This window comes from Castanea sativa, chromosome 11, assembly GCF_040712315.1.
Source record: "Castanea sativa cultivar Marrone di Chiusa Pesio chromosome 11, ASM4071231v1".
Classification (NCBI taxonomy): domain Eukaryota; kingdom Viridiplantae; phylum Streptophyta; class Magnoliopsida; order Fagales; family Fagaceae; genus Castanea; species Castanea sativa.
In genome coordinates this window covers 69441812-69466309 of record NC_134023.1, presented here as the reverse complement: position 1 = coordinate 69466309, position 24498 = coordinate 69441812, and the positions used below count along the sequence as shown (strand labels likewise).

The following is a 24498-nucleotide window of genomic DNA, read 5'->3' as shown; positions in this document are numbered from 1 at the left end:
GCGAAATTGTAATAGTCAACAAAGATGCAATTTTCATTTGCATATCTATCAAATTCCGATAAAATCCCGTGGATTATAATAGTAATACACTTTTATCATAATTAATTATTTACTTTTCTCTCATAATTATTTTTTAATACCTTCCTTCCATAGCACATCGCTACCTACTACCAAAAACCTTAAATCATACAGGATGGTTAGGAATAGTACGAGGAACGTTAGCTGCATGCATTCGTAGCTCCAACTAACCACAAAAGATATACATATGACAAAATTTAGTTACAACATTGTTTATAACTTAAGACTACAACTTTATTCAATATTTTTTTATTAAAGGTGAATTTTGACAAATACATCATTAGATTACATCTTTTTCTTATAACCTCTAAAGTTGCAAAATTTTTAGAAAATTAAAGATAAATAGCTATGTCATCAACAAATTGTTTAAATTGCAAGTTTTTGTAGTTTAAAATTATGCATAAAATATAAACTTATGGATCACATAGTAAATAATATTCGATTGACACAAAATTTGACATGTATATTAAGAGAGTAAAGAACATGTAAATAAACGGTTAGATTTTCAAAATATGTAGTAATTTTTATTTAATTGAGAAGGCTACAACCAATTTTGTAGCTAAACTCTGTATATATATCTTCTTTGTTGGTAGCTGAGACTAGAAGGGTCTAAGTATTGAGGGTAGTCTATAAGCTTGGAGGGCCTATATTGTAATTCTTGTATTCCAACTTATACACTAGTGGATTGATTCGGCATGGAGGGTTGCGAAGAGGTCTTTATGCTGAGCACTACGGTTTTCCTCTTTGATAACACATCACCATGTTATCTTGTGTTTGTATCTTTCTTCTCTTACTCCTTGTGTTTTATACTTAATTTCTAATTATGTATGTCCATGCACTAGGTAGTAGTCCCAATTAATTGCACATTAATTACTCTTATTCCGCATCTAGTTGAGTAGCCTAAAAGCAATTAAAATGTAATTTTAAAATTGGGGGTCTAAACAAGCCCTAGTAGTTTTACTATTGAGCTTTCATATATGACTGACCTTACCATTAGATTTGAGGTAAACACTATCTTAGTTGACCTTATCTAGTTTAAGATGGGAACAAAAATGAAATCAGCTACTACTTAACGTGATGTGAGTTACTAATAGATGTGATAAAAAAAATGTCATGTGGAACCTTGTTAATAGTATAGTATATATACCATATGTTGGGGTTATAAATGGATTATAGTTAATTAATTCAATTACCCAAGTTGATTAATTAGGTCAAATTACATGCAAAATAGCAAAGGCACGAACAACACCAAATAAACTAGACTGCAGCAGAAATGAAATTAATATTGTGATTTGCTGACTAATGAGGAAAACCTCTCACAAGTCAAAAACTTTATCAGGTAATTTTTAAGTCACCACTTCCAAGAATCACAAATCAAAATCAAAAGATTATAAGTATAAGAAATCTTACCCCAAACTTGGCCTATCCCAACGTACTAGTTCAATCCTTACGTCAATCCTCAATTGTTCTTAATTTTCTAGAGACTTCTTCCCTTTACATGGATCCTAGTATGTGACTAACTCCCAGCAACTTGAAATTTGTTATTGGATGCAAAGTTCTTCCATACACTTGTATAGAAGGAAACGCTTGATCACAAAACCCTAAGGCGCATAAAAATGCAGTAACTTCACAATAAGTATATAGATTCACTAACTGAGTCTCTGTGTATGATGATTGCTACAAAATGGACCTTTTATATCCCTTAGAACTTTGGTGAATGAAACCCTAGAAGTCCAAGTCATCATGGGCCAAAAAACAGATTTGAAAATTTGGGATCCGCGAAGCTCGATAGATCAAAAGCTATCGAGTTGTTTCATTAATTCTTGATAGAAACCTTGTATCAAGATTGTGTCGAGATTCACTATTTTCAGCTTTTTTCACTTGTTTCTTTGTGCAGTCTTTGTATTTTTAATAATACCAATTGTTATAGCTAAGAGACATACTTCATGATATTCTAGAATCTACTTAGAACTACTCAAATACAAGTAAAGTGCATTTTGTCAAATAATATACTGACACATGAAAAATATGGCCCTAACACCATATCAAAAAATAAATATGGGTTCTATCTCGAAGTTCCTATACGTGCAATTTCCGACATAGTTAGAACAATGACTAGGAGATTGATCAATTTTTTATTAATCAAATTGTGATCCAATACTTCACTCTATCACGAAATTCTTTGAAGCAAAAGTCCACGTAGTTGCGATAATCATCCCTAATTATAGGAGATTGATCAATTGTTTATTAATCAAATTGCAGATTTACTAATTGCATAATAGATTTTAATGTGTACGTCAAAACTTACACTATATTTGGGCTCAAGAATCCACCATACTCATCTTCAAGGGCTTGTGGAACATCCCAATGAAATAGAGTTTTAAAACAGTTTTAAACCTGATTAATTAACTGTAGTCAATATTAGAAAGAGGCATATATTTAAACAACAAATTAAGATTAGCTTTATGATTAGCATGTGTGAGGGAGTTAAATTTCACCTTTAAACAATAGCTCATTTATGAGGTTATTGTAGAATGTGAACCCTTTTTGGTTCACTCCCCCTCTGACTTTTTCCTCTTTGGACAAAATTAAGCTTTATAAATAGGATTACATGTTACTTGGAATATATACCATATAAGATTTAAGCATGTAAATATTAGTGTTAGTTCAGTGACATATGTACCTGGTAAGCACATGCAAGTTGTAATGGGAATAATATGATTAACAAATCAGTTGCTATAAATTCAATTACTATCATGGTACAACAAAGGTTTGCTTCGGATGACATTTTCCTTTTGGAGAAAATTTTTAAACCAAAAGGCAGAGCTTTTCAGGTATCTTGTCAACCCATTTTTGTAATCTACATAAGTGATGCCAAATCGAAGAGTATAACCAGATTCCCATTCAAAGTTATCAAGAAATGACCACGCAAAGTATCCTCTCACATCAACCCCAGCCCTGCCAAACCAAAACGTTAATATATATCTTAGAATTATTGAAACACACAATCATGATATTTTAGGGTGGTAAAATGTAATATATATTCTATCAGTTTCCAATATGAGAATAAGAGCATTGCTTTTGATTAAAAAAAAAAAAAGAGTGGGAGTGTTAATCTTATCTTTACATATTGCTAAAGTAACCATTAATAAAAGTTTTTAGCATTGGGTCTAATTAAGTTACATATTATTTTTTAAATTTGTTTATTTTACTTTTATGGGGAACTTTGACTCACATGGGTCCCTAGTCCCTCCAATATTTTTGGAGGTATGATACCCATTACAGATTTTACCGTTCTATGTGACATGTGATTATAATAAAATTACCATCATGGGTGACCTTATTACTGCATGTCTGAAATTATTATATAAAAAAAGTTACTATGTGATGTGACTGAGGTAAACACTATTTTAATTGAACTTATCATAATTTAAGATAAAAAATAAAAATAAAATATTAGAATATAAGTTAATGCTCAATGTGATGTGAGTTAATAACGAATGTGACAAAATTACTATAAAGTGAAATCACGTTATCAGTAGAGAAACCATATCTAAAAAAGCATTGGTATTATAGAATTTCCTTAATCACACATATATAATATACCCAATATTAGGGTTCAAGTAATAGCTCAGTCATCATAATGGCATAATTTATGGAATCCTTTGCATGTGCTTCGAAGTCCACAATTCCTTCACACACACTATATGCAAAAAGTCACTCACCTTATGGCCTTCAAGAGATTTGATAGGTGACAATGGTAGTATTTTATCCTCAAGCTATCATTGAGAGCCTTTTGAATTGGCAATGAGTCATTATCATCAACTCCTGAAAAGTATAAATGTATACATGTATTTGATTTAAAATCAGATAACTATTTTCAATTAAATTGAAGGATGAAGATAGTTTCGTACCATTTTCGGTAATGTAAATAGGTGGATTATTATATTTTTTCTTCACATATAGCATAAGTTCTCGAATTCCTCTTGGATAAACGAACAGCCAATCAGCAGCGGTCTACAAAACCATTATTTATATAGTTTTCTTAGTATATACAAGGAGTAGAATACTATTTATATTCAAACATTGGGTGAGAGTGAGAGAGATTACTGGTTGACCAATAGGAATGCCATCCTTCTCCGCTGTGGCATTGAATAGAGTGACTACATGAGTGTTAGGAAAAAAAATATAAGGAAAATGAAAAAGTGACAACCAATTTAACAACAAAAGATTTACAAATTGAGGGGACAACGAATATAATTTATGTCATTTCAACAAAATAAATGCCTAGAATACTTTTTGATAACTAATGATCAATTTTTTTTTAAAATTTTTTATACATATTCTTTGCATCACCCAATATATAAATCAAGGTTATGGATTTTGAGCTTAACTGGTCAAATTTACGAGGCTATCTGTTGTGTAACTTAGGTTGACGCTACTAGAAGATGTAGAGTCATCAGCATATCTTGCAGTATAGTAATTTACTCCAAGGAAATCCAGAGAACCTTTTAACATCTTGGATTGCGATTCAGTAAATATAGGTAGTCGAGTTGCCACCAAAACTCGCATGATCTCAGGATAGTCACCAAAAATAATTGGATCAACAAACCTACACAAATAATAGCAATAATAAGTCTTCTTATAAGGGTTTGATACAATATGTTGAGACAATACCTTAACTACTTAATTAATCTAAAATCTTAAGATTGTAACTTGTCACAAAATTAACTAATCGTAGTTACACTTAGAATGCTAATGTTGTTGTTGTTGTTGGTTATTGCTGAATGGCTTAGAATGCGTCTCTTAACTAACTTTACTTCAAGCCAAAAATACTTGCCTTTTGCAAATATGTTTGCAGACAAATGCGTCTATTTATAGGAATTATTGAGTTTAGTATAAAATTAAGTCATAAAACTTACCATCCAAACCTAAAATCAAGACCTCTAAAGGCAGCCTTGATGCTAGCAACTGTTTGGTATTTAGGCAAATCCCAATAACTTTGTACTGAAATGCCAATTTCTCCCATTTGAGATTCCTACAAAATTCAAATTCAGATTATGAAAAAAAACTTTTGCAATATTCTTAACCTTCTTTTTAACTTATTAAGAATATATATGAAGCACAGTAGATTATGTCATTTTAGCTTAAGAAGGATTAGGATAGTTTTCTAGGTACTAATAGCACAAATCAACCAAGGCTAGTATTCTTTGTAATCTAAAGCACAACCCAGTATTGCTAACACAATGTCTGTCTCACACACACATGGCTCATTAATTAGTGAGTCATAAATTGATATATCCTCTTTAAATTGATAATTGCTAAAAGCACATACCTGATACTTTTCCTTGTATAATTTCACAGCAGTTGCATGAGAAAGTAGTAAATTATGTCCCACTATATAGGGTTCTATCCCGGAGTTCCCATATGTGCAATTTCCGATATGGTTAGAACATCGACCAGGTGCTTCAATTCCTGTTACGTAGCCCCCAATGGTAAATGAATTTGGCTCGTTAATTGTGACCCAATACTTTACTCTATCACCAAATTCTTTGAAACAGACATCCACGTAGTTCCGATAATCATCCCTAATTATAGGCATTTATGGATTGTTGATTGATCAAATTGCATATATACTAATTTCATAATAGCTTTAATGTGTGCTTCAAAACTTACACTATGTTTTGGCTCAAGAATCCACCATACTCCTCTTCAAGGGCTTGTGGAACATCCCAATGGAATAGAGTTATAAAAGGTTTTAAACCTGATTAATTAATTATAGTCGATATTAGGAAGAGACCTATATTGATAATAAAAAAATAAAAAAAATATTAGCTTTATGAGAAGCATATGAGAGGGAGGGAAATTCAACCTTGAGATAGTAGCTCATTTATGAGGTTATTGTAGAATGTGATCCCTTCTTGGTTCACTCCCCCACTGATTTTTCCCTCTGAGGACAAAATTAAGCTTTATAAATAGGATTATATGTTACTTTGAATACAATACCAAATAAAGATATTTTTTCCCCAAAAATTACATGTTTTTGCAGGTTCTCAGTAGAAAAAATGGCAAAGGTTGAGTTAGGCAATGCTCTTACTAGGTAGTATTCTGGTCCATGAGATGGAGAACCTAAAGAAGTCTAAACCAATTTCTTTCATCAAAGCTATGTCCCCCTGAAACATTTTTCTGTCTTTTCATTAGTTTAATCCATAAAAGAAAAGCCAAAGTAAAAGAAAGAAAACATCGTTTCAAGCTTCAACTGCAATATAGTGGATGTGGGGTATCTAGGGATATAGTCTTTTTTTTTTTTAATTTCTTTTTGACGTGTAAGAAATGGGGATGGGAATGGGGTAAAGCGGGGTGGGGTAGAATGATGGGGTCTTCACCCTCTCCCCATATGGTTTAGTCTTGCCTCAACCCTGCCTCGCCCTGCATGACAAGAAAATTTTCTTGCTCCATCCCTACCTCTTGGGGCCCAGAATAGTCCTACCTTGCCTTGTAAAACTCTATTTTTTGTTAATTTTCTCCAAACCATTATTATTATTTTTTAATAAAACATGTTTCCTTAATAAAAATGTACTTAAAATTACAACTAAATTTATCCCATCAAATTAAGCTAAATTTTAGCAAAAGCTAATTAATATTATCCAAGTGTTTAATAAGACAATATCACAACAAAAATTAAAATCTCATAGTATAACACATAACAAAATAGAGGTAGAGAATCACGTTGCATATAATAAAATAAGTCAATATTAATATGTTTGTTTAAATAATAAGGTTTTAGGGTATAAAAAATTTACAATTAAAACCTTTATTAATGCAGGGCGAGATGGGAACAGGGTGGGGTGGGGCGGGTCTAAAAAGTCTAGACCTATCTTTGCCCTGCTCTATAGTATGAGGCTAAAGTCTTGCCTCATCCCCACCCCACCACCTTTGTGGGGTGGGAAAAACTAGTATAGGGCGAAGCGGGGCAAAATTATAGAAACCAATAAAATACAATAACATGAATTAACCATACCTTAAAAACATAGTAAAAATCATCAGCTATATCTCCGGTGGTATGGTCTGCAATTTTTTCTGTAACGACACCATAAATTTCTCAAAAAATTGTCTCTAGTGAGTTAGGTGATACACTTAAAAAAAATATTATACATCAAACTATAGAATACATAGAAAAAAGCGAATTTTATTTTAATTACAAAAAGTTTTATGTCACGTATGTTGATCACCCATTTGATTATAAAATACGCTATACTAAGTACGTGAGTATGACAGCCCATTTTCTTTGCCAGGGAAGACCCTACAAGATTACAAATAAAAGGAGAAATTTGCAATTAAACAATAATTAACAAGAATCCATTTTTTCGTAAAACCCCATGTACTATACTCTATGTATAGATCTAACGTTCATTTTATGTACGAAGATTGTCTAATACACCCGGTAAAAATAATTTCACCTTAATATATAGGATGGGTTTGCATTATTCTAATATTTAATTATCTATTGACTATAAAAGTTCACTGGCCCAAAGGTCAATACATCCTATCTTTGGGTGGATTAGGTTCTTTCCTTTCTCATTACCCACCAATTTGGAGGATTTCAACCTAGCAAAAAATCAATTAGATGATGAAGCTGACTTACTGAAAGAAATCTTCTTTAATTTGGTCTTTGGAGCTCATTGTCTACTTACCTAAAAGCCAAAATTTTAATCCAAAACAAAGCACTATGCAGCCTTTGGAGGACCACAAAGCACTATGCAGCCTTTGAATAATGTTGTGCTCCACACCAATTGACGTGTGGTCTTTACTTTCATTTTTATAGACTCAGTAGTTACATATTAGATACAGATGAGAAGAGTTTTAGATAAGTACAATACATTCAGTTACAAATGAGATAGGAGTAATCCTTACAAACTTCAATCTGATCTAGTCTTATCACTTTCATTTGGGTTGCTTATCTTATAGGACCCTTAAGCATTGCTTCAATAAATAGAATTGCTTATTCACAGAAGTGTGTGTGTCTGTGTTTGTGTGTGTGTGTGTGAGAGAGAGAGAGAGAGAGAGACCTGGATGTTCTCTGGTGAAAGTGTCCCATATGCTAGGTCCTTTTCCATGTTGAAATGCAGCCCCTTCATACTTCCAATTGAAATTAAGAGAACCCCCAACATAATATGGGTATAAGAACATAGGGAATTAGTGTAGAAAGCATGTAAATATTAGTGTTAGTTCAGTGACAAATGTACCTGGTAAGCACTTGAGGCCCCTCCAAATATGAAACCAGCTGGAAAATCACTCCGACTAAGACTTTCAGTGCAAGAGAAAAAATAGACTACAAAAAGCAGCACATACAAAAAGAGATGGTGATGATGATGAATTACTTCCATGCTTGACTTTCTCCAACTCCCCATGAATGTTTCCGGCAGCCAAGCAAAGTATAATTAGCACACTTATATAGTGGGACAGACAAGAGTCAGACATCAAGTCTACACACACACAGTTAGGGACAAGACTCGGGTAAAATAGCTTGTGTGTTGTTCTCTTTAAATTTAGAGATATGACTTTTTTTTCAAGGCTAAAAGTGTACTTCTAGTAAAGTAAAAACATATAACTGAATTTTAAAAGAAAAATTTAAGAACTAGCACTTAAATATTGCAATTAAATTTTGCTTTACCCTTAAAAATTTTGTCCTATTAGGTTAGACTAAAATCTATATCTGGTATAAAATAAAATAAATGGAAATGATGTTAGAAAGAATAAGGGTAGGTTATCACTATGGTTTTAAAAACCGGACTAATTGATTCGACCGGTTCAACCAAAACCGGACCTCAATCTTGTTTGGTTATTATTAAAAACTGAAATTAAGAAAAAAATGAAAAATTGGGAAAACCACCTATTTAACCGAAAAACTGTAAACCGGTACGGTTAAACCGGTTTTAAGCTGCTTTGTTCATTAACACTTCAGCCACTACGTTTTTTACCCAAAAAAAAAAATAGGGATTTTGATTCAAATTTTAAAAGAAGAGAGATTTTGACTCTCAATATGCGGTTAAGTCTAAAGCTATGAAGCCTAAGACACCAAAAACATCAAATTTACTATTTATGAGTTGACACAGTTGAGGAAGAACCAAGAAAGTCCAAACCAAAGAGATGCAGGTACAATTTGTCCGCTTCAGTTTAAGAGCTTCGCTTCCTGTAGCTCTTGCAGACTTGCACTTGCACTGATGCACATATACTGACGAAAGAGAGAGAGAGAGAGAGAGAGGGAGAGTATTGAAGGCAAAGAGATGAAAAATTGTAAAGAAAGTGAAAGATGAAACTAGAAGTACAGAGCCTTTAATTAAACAAGATGCGGATGTAAGACTTCAAAATATGTGGTGGGTGAAGTATCAACGTGTAAAGGTAGGACATGTGGTGGGAAAGAAATATCAAGTGGGCAGTGACTTTTTGTTATTTGGAAAATGAAAGAATAACTAAAATACTTTTTGCAGTGGACTTGAGTATGGCTGTCTAATATATAAATTAATGTTAAGGTTTAATGTTTTACTGTTATTTAATTTAATTTTTTAGTTAAAGTATTAGTTATAAAATTATTTATTTATTTATATTTTATAATTATTAATTAATTATTTATGATGTCATTAATATGACCATCGATTTGATTCCAGTGCGACCACAAAGCCAAGAATCACTATTTATTCTGGTTCTTTAACCATACTCATTTTTAAAATAATGGGACCATGGTAGCCCATGTGCATATGATTTTTTAATTGTATTCTTAATTTTATTTTTCTTACTCCACTTGTGGTGTCACAAGTGGAGAAAGAAAAATAAAATATTAATTAATATTTAATGTACATTAAATATTAATTATTTAATGTTGGTTTATACGGTTCGAAAAGGAGTTGGTGTATAATTAATATTTAATTATTTAATGTCTGCAAAAAATTTCGGTATATAATCAATTTTTAATGTACATTAAATATTATTATAGACCAACTTATTTTTCTTGTTTAAAAAGCAAAAAAATATATATATATATATATAAAAAAAAATCTTTCTTCTTTACTTATTAATTTTTTTTTTCCTGGTGCTTCATTAGTTATTCGGTTTAGTGTTTGAAATGGTCTAAATCAATGCTAGTCTTTATGGTTCGTCTGAATTGAGAGAAAGAAAAGTAAAGTAGAGTAGAGTAAAATTTACTCAAAATTAATGATATATAAAAAATGAGCAATGTTAATTAAGATCACAACTTTTTTTACATACAAATTATAATGAAATAATATAATTAATATCACTTTCTTATATGCTTATTATTAATTAATTATTATTTTTATCATGCACCATCACAATTGGGTCACGTAGACAGTAGTAAACAAAGTTCTGAAAAATTATATATCCCTATTATTATTTTAATGATATAAGCAACCATATCAGATTGTGTATAATCTTGCAAAATACAAAAAGTAGTCAATTTTACACATTTTGGGTAGTGTTGGATATGTGAGAGAGGGGTAGTGGGTGAGGAAATAATAAAAAATTATAAAAGAATGAATATTTTATTGAATAGATGTGTAGAATAGATAGACTAATATGGGTGTCTTGTAAAAATAGATGTGTAAAATAAAAAAGTAATTTTTTTTAATGCAAAATAGATGAAAAATTTGCATGAACTGATACGGATGTTCTAAACAATATTTACATTATGCGGTAATTGTGCCTTGGTAGCCGTTCCCACATTTTTTTTTTTTTGGTTAACAGGAAGATTCATTAAACTAAGCCAAAATGGCTAAATTGGTGGCTGAAAGCCTACAAAAGTTCTCCCCAGAGGAGTCAGACAACACATAAGAAGATATTACATCAGATGGGGGTATATCCCATATTACAAAATCCTCTTGCATATTAGTTCCTAGCTTAGCCAATGCATCTGCTACTCTATTAACTTCACGGAAAGCGTGCTGCACTTGCAATGTTGGAACCTACTCATGAGCAACCTGCAATAAACCAACAGAGAGGAATAGCATGCATTAGATGGAGACTTTGACTGAACTAACTCCACAACCACTTTAGCATCTAATTCAATTTCCAAGTCTGCACTCCCAACTGATTCGCAAGCAGTAAACCATCCCTTAATGCTCAAAACTCCGCTGTAATGCTAGTAGTGAACCCGATTGATCTAGTGAAGCCTTTTATCAAATTGCCATCACTATCCCTAATGATCCCCCTCCTCCTTCCTTACCCGGATTACCAAGAGAAGCCTCATCCGTATTTAACTTAAACCAACCTGTCGGAGGCTTTTTCCAATTGACATTATAAACCACCATCCTCCTTTGGTTTTTCAGCTTTCCCATACAATAAAAAAATTCTAGGGCATGGCTTGTACTAACTTTATGTAAATTAGCATTCAAGGCAGAATTATTGAAAACCATTTCATTCCTATGTTTCCACAAATTCCGTATGGCAAAGGTGAAAACAAAGCTCCATGGCGTTAAAGAATAGTGGGACACCTTGCTTTGACAGTTCTCCTTCAGCAAATAGCTTAAGTCCATATCCACAAATGATCTAACCATCTCGGGGGGGACCTTCAGTTTGTACCATAAGTCTTTTGCCGCCATACAATCTCTTAACAAATGGCTTGTGGTTTTCGGGGAATTACTGCACAAAGGCCAGCGACTATCTGAAACAATGCCTCTCGTAGCCAACATAGATCTCATCGACAAGCTGTTATGCATACACAATCAGAGAAAATTAACAATTTTTGGCAGTGTGTCTATCTTCCATATCCACTGCCGTTGGAAAGGAATAGTTAACTGGTGTGGACCAATTATAAGCGCATAGGCCGACTTTGTGGTAAACTCTCCATCCTTTGAATATTTCCATATAGTAGTATCTTCCTCTCTACCAACCTATCGCCTTGGGATAGCTTTAATCCTATCCTTAATACTCGAAGGCAACTCAAACGATATAGCATCCCACTTCTAGCCCTGATCTTGTCCACTAAGCAAATCAGCTAACTTCATATCAACCTCTCTTTAAGTCAAAGGCCCCTCAATAAGTTCTCTCAAAGAACTACCCCGAATCCAACAATCAGCCCAGATTCTAATCTTTTCACCATTACCAACCCCCCAACAAATGCCATCTACAAAGGTTTGGAAACCTGCCTTTATAGCTCTCCAATTAGGAGAGGCTAGAAGCTTATCTGGGTCTCTAGCTCTCATTCTGTCTACTGAGCAATACTTCCTTAAAATTATTGTAGCCCATAGGCTTTCTTTTTTCTGGTTCATTCTCCAGTTAAGTTTGGCTAACAAAGCCAAATTCTTTGCTCTAGCAGCTTGAATCCCAAGGCCTCCCTCTTCCTTTGGCCTAATGATCTTGCTCCACCCAACCACATGCAGCTGTCTCTTTTCACTAGTTGAACCTCACAAAAAATCACGGTTAACCTTGTCTAATTTCTCACATATATGGGTGGGGAGGGCCGCCGCCTGCATTACATAGTTAGGAATAGAAGACATAACAAACTTCACCAACACCGACCTTCCTGCAAAGGATAAAAACCTCGCTTTCCAGCCAGCCAGCTTACTCATCACTTTTTCTACAATAAAGTTCAGCCTACTCTTTGGAACCCCTTTATGCTGAATCAGAAACCCAAGGTAATTCCCAATATCAGACGTGGCTTGAATTCCCAATCTTGAACTAACTTCACTTCTCATTTCAGCTTGAACATTGGGGGAGAAGTAAATTCTTGACTTCTCTGTGCTCACCTTTTGTCCCGACTTTTCACAAAACTCATCCAACACTTTCGAAATAGCTTCACAGGAGTTCTCATCCACTTTGGCAAAAAGAATTAAATCATCTGCGAAAAATAGATGAGATATACCTATATTGCCCCTGGAGGCTTTCAAAGGTATCCACTCTCCCTCTAAGCATTTCTTATCAATTAAATGGCCTAGGTACTCCATGCACAAGATAAAAAGATACGGCGATATTGGATCACCTTGTCTAAGCCCTCTTGAAGGGTTAATAGCCTCCAACGCCCCTCCGTTAAACAAAATAGATATTTTAGTTGAAGTGACACATCTCATTATCACCTTGATAATATTTTGAGGAAAGTGGTATGCTTGAAGGACCTTGTGTATAAAACCCCACTCCAGTATATCGTACGCCTTCTCCAAATCAACATTAATTGCCATATACCCTTCCTTACCCTTCTTATTATCCAATGCATAGAAGAGTTCTTGAGCAATTAAGACATTATCTATTCCCTTCCTTCCTGGCACAAATGCTGATTGGACAGGAGAAAGAAGCTTACTAAAATAAGGTCTGATCCTTTCCACTAAAATCTTTGAAATGATCTTATAGACCGAATTGTACAGGCTAATCGGTCAATAGTGATTCAGGGATTCAGGGCTTTTGCACTTCGAAATTAGGGTTACAAGAGTATCATTGAGGTGACCCGAGACTAAGCCATCCTTAAAAACAGCCTTCACCTCCTCACAGATTGACTTCCCCACATCATGCCAAAAATGTTGATAAAACCCAACATGCAGACCGTCCAGCCCTGGTGCTTTGAAAGGTCTCAACGCCCATAAACCAGTTCTAACTTCTTCATCAGACACTTCCCTCCCCAACCAATTTATCTCTTCATTAGTGAGAAAGCTACCAGAAAATTCCGACACTGTGGAATATCTATGAGACACTTCCAAACCAGTGGAATAAAGTCTTTTATACCCAATCAAAATGTGCTCCTTCACCGCCTCTTCCTTCTCTATCCATTCTCCCATGCCATCCTTCAAACACCTTATTTTGTTTCTTTGCCTCCTAACTACCGTGTTCATGTGAAAATAAGAGGTATTTCGATCCCCAAACGCTGCAGCATTTAACCTGGACTTAAGTGCCCAGAATTCCTCCTCCTGAAGCAAAATAGAGGAGTACTCATCAATAAGGTGTTTCTTAAGCCTCATAAGAGACTCGCTAGGATTTTCAGCCAACGCCTTTTGAGTCCCATTTAATCTGGCTAACACTCTCTTTTTCCTAGTAAAAAGATTTCCAAAGACCTCCTTATTCCATATTTTGCCTTCCTAGTAAAATCTGTAATGGCCATCTATAAGGGGGCTTCCTCAGGCCAAGCTTCTCTAACTAGCCTATGGAAATCCAGGTGAAGAAGCATCATAGTCTGGAACCGGAATGGCCTCATCAATCCATTCCCTTTGGGTTTCCATAGTTCAATCAATACCGGGTGATGGTCCGAGAAAGTTCTAGGGAGGTGGGTAACCACCGCCTCAGGATACATTTTTTTTTTTTTGAGACATCTATCGATAAGTCTAGTCACTGGTCACACAATTTATAATTTTTTTTTTAACCATTGAGGGATTGGTGGCCGGTGAGACAAGATAAAAGTGATGTTAGATGATCAATCCCAATATATTACCTTTAACTTGTTGTGAAACTTTCTGTCTCTATTATTGCACCATTTAATAATCAACATGCATTTTAAATAAAATAATAAAAGTTAAGTTTAGAAGTGGTAGTTGTGTTAAGTGGCTTCACAAAATTACAGCAATATTTTGGATACAAACATTTTTTAGATAGAGACAACTACATATTTCTTCTTATCATTTTCTTTAAATTAAATAATAATAAGTGTTTTAATAAAACATGCAATGAGCATCTAAGTTTCAGTTGATAGAGACAACTTATTTGTTCTTATCAATTTCTTCAAATAAAGTAACAATAAGTGTTTTAACAAAACACGAAACATACATTTTAAATAAAATAACAATAAATATTTTAACAAAATACACAATATGCATATAAATTTCAATTGATAGAAACAACTTATTTGTTCTTATCAATAATTTAGTTTTTAATTATTTAAAAAAAATTATCTCACATATGAAATTTCATCAAGCCATGCATCACACGGGAATAATACTAGTACTAGTATATTTTAAAATATAGTTTTAGAAATATTACAATTTAATTATTTATTAGTCTATATTAACAAAAATATCATAATTAATATGAGTTGTAATTAAAGTCAGTCTAACAATTAAAAATTCTATCAGTTCAACACAATATAACAAATATTATTTTTTTTCTTTGCATTAAAATATCACTTACATCACATAATTTTTTTTTCAATAAAATTTAGATTGGTCTCAAGTACTCATATGCATGTGTATGTATTTGTCGCTTAAAAATTTTAATTTGCCTCCCCCAGTCCCCCGACATCCAATCTTGGGCCGCCCACTTAGTGCCAAGGTTATTTTTTATTTTTTTAATTTATATATTTTGTTTATATATTGGGATTTTGTTGGAATTTGATAGATATGCAAGAAGAAAAGTGCATCTTTGACCTTTTCAAATGAAATTTCTGTTAATATTTGACTTAAAGGAAAAAAAAAAAAAAAAACTTATACCATACACTATGGTTAATTATGTATAATTTATATCAGCTAGCAATCTCTCTCTCTCTCTCTCTCTCTCTCTGAGATTGAAGTTTAACAAGTTGTGATTCATATAAGATCACCTTCACATAAGTTCATCACAATTGTAAATTGATCACAAGATTCTCGCCACATAAAAATTTATAAATTCTTCTGTAATACTAGATTCATTGTACGGATTAGATATGAAAGAAAAGTACCGAATTAGTAATTCTGAAAATAAATGCATGCTGCAATTCCTCTTAATATAGAAAAGAAAATAATAATAATAATAATAATAATAATAATAATAATAATAATAATAATAATAATAAAGAATTAGTTCAACATACAACAAATCAGTACACTTGCCATAACTATAATTACAATTCACTGTACAACAAAGTTGGCCTTCTGGTGATATTTTTCTTTTGGAGAAAGTTTTTGAACCATAAAGCATTAATTGTAAAGGATTGAGAAAAGTTTTTTTTTTTTAGAAAATAATTTAATTACGTACATTGGGTATTAGAGAGGGTTTGGATTGGGCTGAAATGCGCATGTTTGCATTTCAACCTTTTTTTTTTTGCTGAGACGCGCACCGTTCACTGTTTATTGGTCATGAACAGTGAATTTAGGCCAATAAACAGTGATTTTAGGCGTGAACAACATCTTTCACACATTAAAAAATTATTTTGCTATAGTGTTTTTTAGTTTTCAGTTTTCAGCTGTATCTAAACGGATTCTTAATATTGAAATTTCACGTTTATGATTCAAATGAAATGTCCTCTCCTTCTCTTTTTCCTATGCAAATGTTCTTAGTTTGGAAATTGATATAGTCTCTGTTAGTAGAGGTAGTATGAGTTAGAGACAATGAGAAATCCAGAATTGATGTGATTCAGCTTAACTGCCGAGATTGATAGTAGAAATCATTAATGGCTACCTTTATACTAATTACAAATTTACAATGAATCCGATGTATATGGGTTATATACATTTACTTCTCTTGTTATACAACTTTACAAGTACATGGAGAGAGGAATTTGATGAACTTTGTGCTCTACGAATTTGCCATTGTGAAGAATTGTTGTAGAGTTTAGCTCAATTTGTGACTCTTGTTTTGTGGAATTTGAGCAAAAGTAGAGATTTTTTAGAAATTATCTCAAAAAATTGACTTGGATTGAGTTTTCTTGGAAGGTAAATATATTTCTTTTTAAACAACTAATAGTACTCATTGTTTACAAATGAATGTATTCCTTGTTCACAAAAAAATATGTATTGATATCTTACAAATGAACAATGATATTAAGGTTTGATGGCTTTGGGTCATGACTCCTCACACATGGAAAGAGACTTTGAATTAATTCGTAAAAGCTATTTGTAAGTGCCTTTTGAGTATGTAAACACTTTTGTAATCACTCTTTAATATAGATAGTTGTTATATGAAAATAATATTCATTCACAGTGTAATCATGTTAATCATAATTAATTGTTTTTTATTCACATATTCATAGTCTTTGTTTATTAAATTCACACAATCATCGTCTAAAAAACAAAATTCATGTATGTTGCATGCACACCAAATACAAAAAGTCAAAAATGCAATTATTTCTATGACAAGATATACACTTTTAATATAATATAATTTATACTTCTCTTTCATTTGATATAATATAATACGAATTGTGGCAGAATATATTTGTCGTGATTTATGCGCCGTTTGCTTTATAAAGTGTATACATTATGAACGATTGTTAGGTAGCACATATTTAATTTGTAGGATGAATGTTAGCTTATTCATCAAAAAAAAGGATGAACGTTAGCTTCAACTTACCCAAAAAGGAAAAATAAAAAATAAAAAAGAAGATGAAGAACGTTAGCTACATAATTTGATATAATCAAGAATTGTTGGCTTATTAAAAAATATATATAATCATGCAAAATCTATAAAGATCCAACCCAGTCCAATCTTTGTTTAGGAACAGCTAATTTCGTTTTTTTTTTTTTTTTTTGTGGTAAATTCCATTAACATACCCTGAGGTTTGGGTTAATACCAACCAGGTCCAAGACTTTTCAAAACTAACCAATTTGGTCACAAAGCCAACTTAGACCCTAAAATAGTTGAGAAAAAAAAAATTATTTAAGGACTAAATTGGCTAGTTTTAAAAAGTTTTGGACTTCGTTGGCATTAGACCAAACCTCAGGATATATTAGTGGAATTTTTTTTTTTTTGCTAAAAGTTTACTAAAGTATATTTGTTTTGTAAAAGAGTGAGAAAAAAAAAAGGTTTCAAAAAAGAATAGAACTTGATATTATTTTTTGAAAAATTAATTAGCAAAATAAGAATAGAACTTGTCTACATTAGTAATGTCAAGCTCTATATATTTTTTTAAGTGGAAATTGACATTCTTAATGTCAAGTTTTTCACAAAATTAAAAAAAAAAAAAAAATTAAACAGCAAAATAACATAGAACTTGTCAACATTAGTAATGTCAAGTTCTTTGTATATTTTCAAGTGGAATTTGACATTTTTAATGTCAAGTAGTTTTGCGCATTTAAAAAATTAAATAGCAAAATAAGCATAGAACTTGTTCACATTAGTAATGTCAAGTTCTATGCATAATTCTAAGTGGAACTTGACATTCTTAATGTGATGTTTTCCAAAAAAAATTATTTAGCAAAATAAGCATAGAGCTTGTCAACATTAGTAATGTCAAGTTCTATGCATATATTTAAGTGGAATTTGACATTCTTATGTCAAATTTTAAATAAAATTTAAGTAGCACTTGATTAATTGTTGCTAGTTGCAAAGTTCTTCATTTCATAAATGATGAAGATCATGAAACACTTGGTTACAAAAACCTATGACGTACCAACATAGTAGCTTCACACAGAGTATATGACTTCTAGGTTTCTATTTCTGTACTTGATGACTTTTAAAATTTGCTTTATATATGTCTAAGGTTGTAGAGAGAGAAACCCTAATAATTTAAGTCATTATGGACCAAAATTCTAATACAAGAAATCTAAAATCGTAATTCTCGATAAATCGAGCTCGAGTCGAGCTTCTTCATTAAGCAACTAGTGTTGAGATTTAAAAAAAAAAAACAACTTTTCTTCACTTGTTTCTTGGATCAAACGTAATGTCTTTAATGATAAACCTTAATATGTTTGAACAACATACTTCTTGATACATTAAACCCAACTTAGATCTACCCAATTACAAGTTGTTAGGGTGTTTTTTTTTTTTTTTTTTACACCTAATTCTATTTGAGTACCACCTATTTATACCACTAACAAGTTATTGGATTTTCTCAAATATTTTTACTCTATTATTTCATTAATCACAAATATTTCATATCTCATTATCTAAATTGGGTCATGATATAAACTATCACAAAAGCCTAAAAACTCATATTTGATCCAATTTTATTATCATTATTTAGCTAAGCCCAAAACTGGCCCTATGAACCCAATATACACATCATATTCTATTTAAAGCCCAAGAATACTTATGCTTGACAATATTCGAAAAACTCATGATTCAAGTCCATGGCAAAACAAATTTGTCAATGGAATTCAAATCCATGATCAAAGCCCATGATTCAAACTCATGCCAATATCCAAAGCCCAGTTCTCATTAACAATATCAAAGCCGAATTTTCATTGGCAACATCAAAGCCCAATTTTCATTGGCACTATTAAAAACCCAAGCTAACTACTTGACACTATTCTATCAAAAGCCCAAGGTTATTAATACTTGGCAAAAATACTATATCATAATTATTCCACTTAAAAGTCCAATAATGAACAATACTTTAGATTCTTAAACCTATTACTATAATATTACAAGCTCATGGAATTTATGAATTATCTATTCTGAAAACCCATGGAAAGTTATTATTAGACCCATGACTTTTATTTAGTTCATGATATAAACTCATGTTCACTATTTATCTTACGTCACAACATTCATAATATTTATTACCAAAACTCGTGGTAATTATTCATCCTACATGTCCATTATGATTATCTATAGTTTTTATGAGAACATCACATTATTCCATCATAGTGGTTGTTACCATACTTATTTAAAACTCATGATAAATATTATTCTCAAGAAAAATATTAGAGGTCATTATTTAAAAGGCCCCAAAGAAAAGATTATTTACAAAGTAATCCATAGCAAAAATTATGAGAAACTATACAAGTTGTTATTTAAAGCCCATGTAAATTAATACTCAAAATCTATCATAAATATTTATTAAAGCTCATGAATTCATTTTATTTCTACTAACAACTAAAGCCCATGAAGAGTAAAAAACCCATGGAAAAACATTTCTTGAATGCCTATTTTGTAGGACCAAGAATTTCATGGAGTAAGGAACAAGCCCAAGCAAAGAAAAGGCCATGTGACCCAACTAAAATTGCTGAAATGGAGCAAAGTTCCAGCCCAAAAAAGTCCCCAGCGAGAGGCTTGAGAGAGGGCAACCAGCCCTTGTTCATCTCTAACTAAAGAAACAACTAGAAGCCCCTACAAGAGAACCAAACCTTTGAGGATGAACTAGGGGTTGTCCCATCAGTTTTCTGCCACCCTCTACTTGACGTTAACAATGCCCAAGAGCTGTCATATCAGCTGAAGTCTAAAGGATGATGGGACTCCATCATCTTCCGTAAGACTGCACCTCCAGCGGAAGGGGAGCTGAAACCAAATTATCCAAACTTTAACAAATTGACGCTACAAGTGTTAAAAACGTTCAAGACGTGATTCATGTAAGCCCATGAATCCTAAAGGGGAAAAATTGGGAACATGTGGTTTGGAGGGCATAAAAGGATCTCCAGTGGAACCCTCTAAAGTGGACTTAAACTTTGACACCTGGTTTGGGACGTTGAATCCTACTTCCTAGGGTCCAAATCTCAGTTGCAGCACTAGGATTCTTCCTTAATACTTGCCTTAATCCCATTGGCCGAACACAATCTCAGCAAGCTTAGCATTTAATACAAGATTACCCCAAATATTACCCATGTGTGATATTGCCCAAAGAAGCAAAATAGCCCCAAAAGCAAATCTCTCATTTTTAGGCCAAATCCAAGTTATTACTTCAGCTGTCTAGCTTCCTTGAATCAGGCCTACGTTTTTTTTTGAATTCTTGTTAATTAATGCCTCTCTAAACTCCATTATAAAAGCATAAGCACTCAACCCACAAAACACAGCAGCTACCCTCTCTGAAATTCTGGATTTATTTGCTATCTTGCTCATGGTTTAGCTTCCTTCAAGCTCACCACTCATCATCCTCAGGCCACACTCATCTAATCTCAGATGTTCTCTTCCCCTTTTCACACAAACACAACCCATAAATGTCTCTCAACTAGTCATAAACAAACCACTCACAAAAAGCCTTGATCTTGGTGTTAATCCCACCTCACTTACTCAAAATAGCCCACATTCACCTCGTTCATGCCTTATTATTATACATTCCCCAAAATCTTAATTTAATACTTGCTGCACTAAGCTGGGGATCTTTCTCTCCCTTCATTCCATCCTATTTTTCCTCTTTTATTTGCAATTATGAAGCCTTTAATCCTTGTTTTTTATTATTATTATGATGAAAGATATAATATATTTGTAACAATTGAAATTTCCCTCACACTGATGTAATAATAGCTGAAAGTACTATAAATTTCCCTAACCGAGACACACAAAGACCCTCGGGACTGAATACCTTCATAAATTTATTTTATCATTAACTTCTAAAATTTTAAAAGTAATTTCACCTTTATCGCTGGAGGACTTATTTGAACTATGATGCTGTTAAAAAGACTAATATTATAACAAACTAACAATAGTAACATGTTTATTATGTTTTATTGTTGTTTTCTTGTTAGGATGTAGCTTACATTTCTTACTTGGGCGGACTTACACAACACCGAAAGCCTTTGGGCTTTATTTTAAAGGCTCATTGTCGAGTTTTGGCTTGGCTACCCCATATTTTATTTGGGAACATCAAAATTTTACTCTCAACACAAGTCAAATGCATTTTGTTAAAAAATTAGCCAATTACATAGAAAATATTACCCTAACAAAGTTAACCTATAAAATTAGCATGCAATTGAACAATTTATGTCATTTGTCTTCAAATGCTGCTTGTCGTTCCTCCTGACTTAACTCTAGATTAATCTTGAATTGGGTTTTGTGCAATTTAGTGTACTCTTCACTCTTCAGTATCTCTATATCACACTTATGACCCTTTTAACGTTTTCCCTTCATATAATCTTTGTATATATAGTTTAAAAGGGAAGACCTAGGGGCTCAAATATATATGAATGGATTGTTGCTTCTGATCATTCTACACCTTGTTTCGTTGTTGCCTGGAAAAATAATATATATAATTTTAAATTTTACAGTTGTAGGAGCCTTGTAGGCCAGTTGTGGATTGATTTGAATTTAAGGACAAAATGGAAAAAGTGAAGATATCAAGGGGTATCACAGTTTTTTTACTGGGTATAACTGTTTTTTTTTTTTTTTTTCTCTCCACTAGGAAGATCCGGTTCTATCAGATATACATAAAGGAATCCCTTTAGTTCTCAAGTGGATTTTTTCACCAAAAAAAAAAAAAATCAAGCAAAGATGAGCAATTCAAGAAGCACAAAACTTCATGTAGCCATGTTTCCCTGGTTTGCCTTTGGCCATATCACTCCCTACCTGCACCTCTCAAACAAGCTTACAGAGAGAGGCCATAGGGTGTCTTTCTTACTGCCCAAAGGAGCACAAGCAAAGGTAGAACATCTCATCCTTTATCCAAACCTCATCCACTTCTATCCCCTTCTTGTTCCCAGTGTAGATAGACTACCCCCTGGTGCCTAGACTACCTCAGATGTTCCTCTACCACTTCGTGGACATCTTCGTGTTGCCTTTGACCAAACCCAAGACCAAGTTCAAACCATTCTGAGCAGTCTCAAGCCTGATTTCATTTTCTTTTGACTTCAGCCCTTGGATGCCAGCCTTAGCACACCAAATTGGCTCCAAGGCCATAAGTTATTCCATTGTAACCCCAGCAACGCAAGCACTAAAGGTTCCTACTTAGGAGAAACCAGAGGATATGACTGTAGAAGACTTCATGCAACCGCCTCCTGGCTATCCTCCTTCGTGTGTGCGAATAAAGTCCAAGGACTATGAGATTGCACAACTAAAAGTGTTTGCCAAGGCTCTTGGAACAGAGATGTCTCTTTATGTTCGAATTACCTACGGCTTGATTCGGAGTGATGCCCTGGCCTATAGGACATATCATGAGTTTGAAGGGCCATACTGTGACTACTTAAGGCAGCATTATGCTAAGCCTGTGCTGCTAACAGGACCTGTCCTACCTGAAGCACTGGCCACAAAGCTAGACGAGAAATTGACTAATTGGTTATGCAATTTCAAGCAAGGTACTGTGGTGTATTGTGCATTTGGGAGTCAAAATAAACTACAAAGGGACCAGTTTCAGGAGCTACTTTTGGGGTTTGAGTTATGTGGGCAACCATTTTTGTTGGCTCTTGAGTACTCCAGATGGTTGCGCAACAATTGAGGAAGCTTTTCCAGAGGGGTTTGAAGAGAGAGTTAAAGGGAGAGGATGGGTGTATGGGGGATGGGTGCCACAAACATTGATATTGGAGCACCCATCTATTGGCTATTCTGTGACCCATTGTGGATATGGGTCCATGTGAGAGTCTCTCTTTAGTGATTGCCAAATAGTATGCGTTCCATTCCTTGGTGATCAAATTGTGGGTGCCAGGTTAATGGCAGAAGAACTAAAAGTTGCAGTGAAGGTGGAGAGAGAAGATAATGGGTGGATTTCCAAGGAAAGCCTGAGTAAGGCCATTATCTCTGTGATGGACGAGGACAGTGAAATAGCTGGGCTGGTGAAATATAATCATGCCAAGTTGAAGGAGGAACTTGCTAGTGAAGGCATGCAAGAGAGATATTTAGACACTTTCATTCAAAACCTGCAAGGTCTTATGGATTGACTAAGTGCTACATATGAACCCAACTACTTAATCCTTTTCACTAAAAAGATCAGTAGCAGTTTCAATTGTGGAAGCATTCACTCGTGTTATAGTTTGGGATGCTACTTCTTTGTCAATGTTGTTCTATTTGGATATCCAGTTGTATTTCTTTTCTGGGTTGTACTTATGTTTCGTTCCTCTTTTAGCAAAAAAATAACAGTAATGCTAAGGAAAATGCAAAATTTACTACTTGAGCTTTGCAAATAGAAGTATGTCAAGTTGTAAATATATTTAAAGTTTGTTGCCAAATTAATAATAGGATTTGGAGTGTGCAAGTCGTATTCATCATAAAATTAACTTTTTTTTTTTCAGCAAAAAAAAAAAAATTGCTGAAGACGACTTACACCCTCCAAATCCTATTATTATTATTATTTTTTTTTTGAAAGGGGAAATGAAGTTTCATTCCAAATCCTATTATTATTGACCCTTTACTGAATCCAACAATTAAGAAAGGAAGAAACTAACTCTAGCTCCCTCAACTCTGCTCGACTTCAACAAATCTTTGGTTATGATGAAGATTCCCAAATGCAACCAAATAAAAGCCAATTTGGCAATCTTACCAAAACTATCACAAAGAAATCTGGATATAATATTGGGTCTAAAAAACAAAATTCAACATTAAAAATTTTGTTGATTCACGTCAATTAATTAAACATAAATTTCATTTTATGTATGTTGCACGCACACCAAATACAAAAAGTCAAAAAATTCAATTATTTCTATGACAAGATATACACTTTATATAAAATAATATATACTTTCTTTCATTTGATATAGTTACCGTTTGGATCCGGATGAAATTTTTCTGCATTTTGCGTTTTTGCGTTTTCTCTTCTTTTTATTTTTATTTTTTAGCGTGCATGAACAGTAATTGATATTATTCATGCACGTTATTTCATTGTACTGGTTACTGTTCATGAACAGTAATCGGTATTGTTCAGCACTGTGCGGG

General features: G+C 33.2%; 1 protein-coding gene and 1 pseudogene across 9 annotated transcripts; one reads left to right on the top strand and one right to left on the bottom strand.

The window, feature by feature from the left end:
• Positions 1 to 2777: 2777 nt before the first annotated feature.
• On the bottom strand, positions 2778 to 9356 carry LOC142618083 (beta-glucosidase 17-like). Of its 9 annotated transcripts, none has more exons than XM_075791055.1 (13): positions 8325 to 9356; positions 8148 to 8217; positions 7100 to 7158; positions 6176 to 6251; positions 5951 to 6028; positions 5755 to 5842; positions 5414 to 5666; positions 5001 to 5116; positions 4587 to 4690; positions 4189 to 4241; positions 3993 to 4095; positions 3804 to 3906; positions 2778 to 3036 (listed from the first exon to the last, which is right to left on the bottom strand). In XM_075791055.1, the coding sequence occupies exons 1-13, from the start codon at positions 8487 to 8489 to the stop codon at positions 2823 to 2825; spliced, it is 1482 nt and encodes a 493-aa protein (XP_075647170.1). In that variant the 5' UTR covers positions 8490 to 9356; the 3' UTR covers positions 2778 to 2822. The 9 variants fall into 9 exon arrangements, with proteins under 9 accessions (XP_075647170.1, XP_075647171.1, XP_075647166.1 ...); XM_075791056.1 differs by having other exon boundaries at positions 4189 to 4220; XM_075791051.1 differs by having other exon boundaries at positions 4473 to 4690; positions 8325 to 9355.
• A 12761-nt stretch (positions 9357 to 22117) lies between these two features.
• On the top strand, positions 22118 to 23750 carry LOC142615400 (UDP-glycosyltransferase 79B8-like; annotated as a pseudogene).
• The last annotated feature ends 748 nt before the right edge of the window (positions 23751 to 24498 follow it).

Coding starts and splice junctions, on each gene's coding strand:
- LOC142618083 (XM_075791051.1), bottom strand. CDS start 8,489: ATGGGGAGTTGGAGAAAGTCAAGCATGGAAGTAATTCATCATCATCAC. Junction 5,667..5,754: donor TTCTTGAGCCAAAACATAGT/GTAAGTTTTGAA, acceptor GCCTATAATTAG/GGATGATTATCGGAACTACG. Junction 4,242..4,472: donor TAGCCTCGTAAATTTGACCA/GTTAAGCTCAAA, acceptor ACACTCATGTAG/TCACTCTATTCAATGCCACA.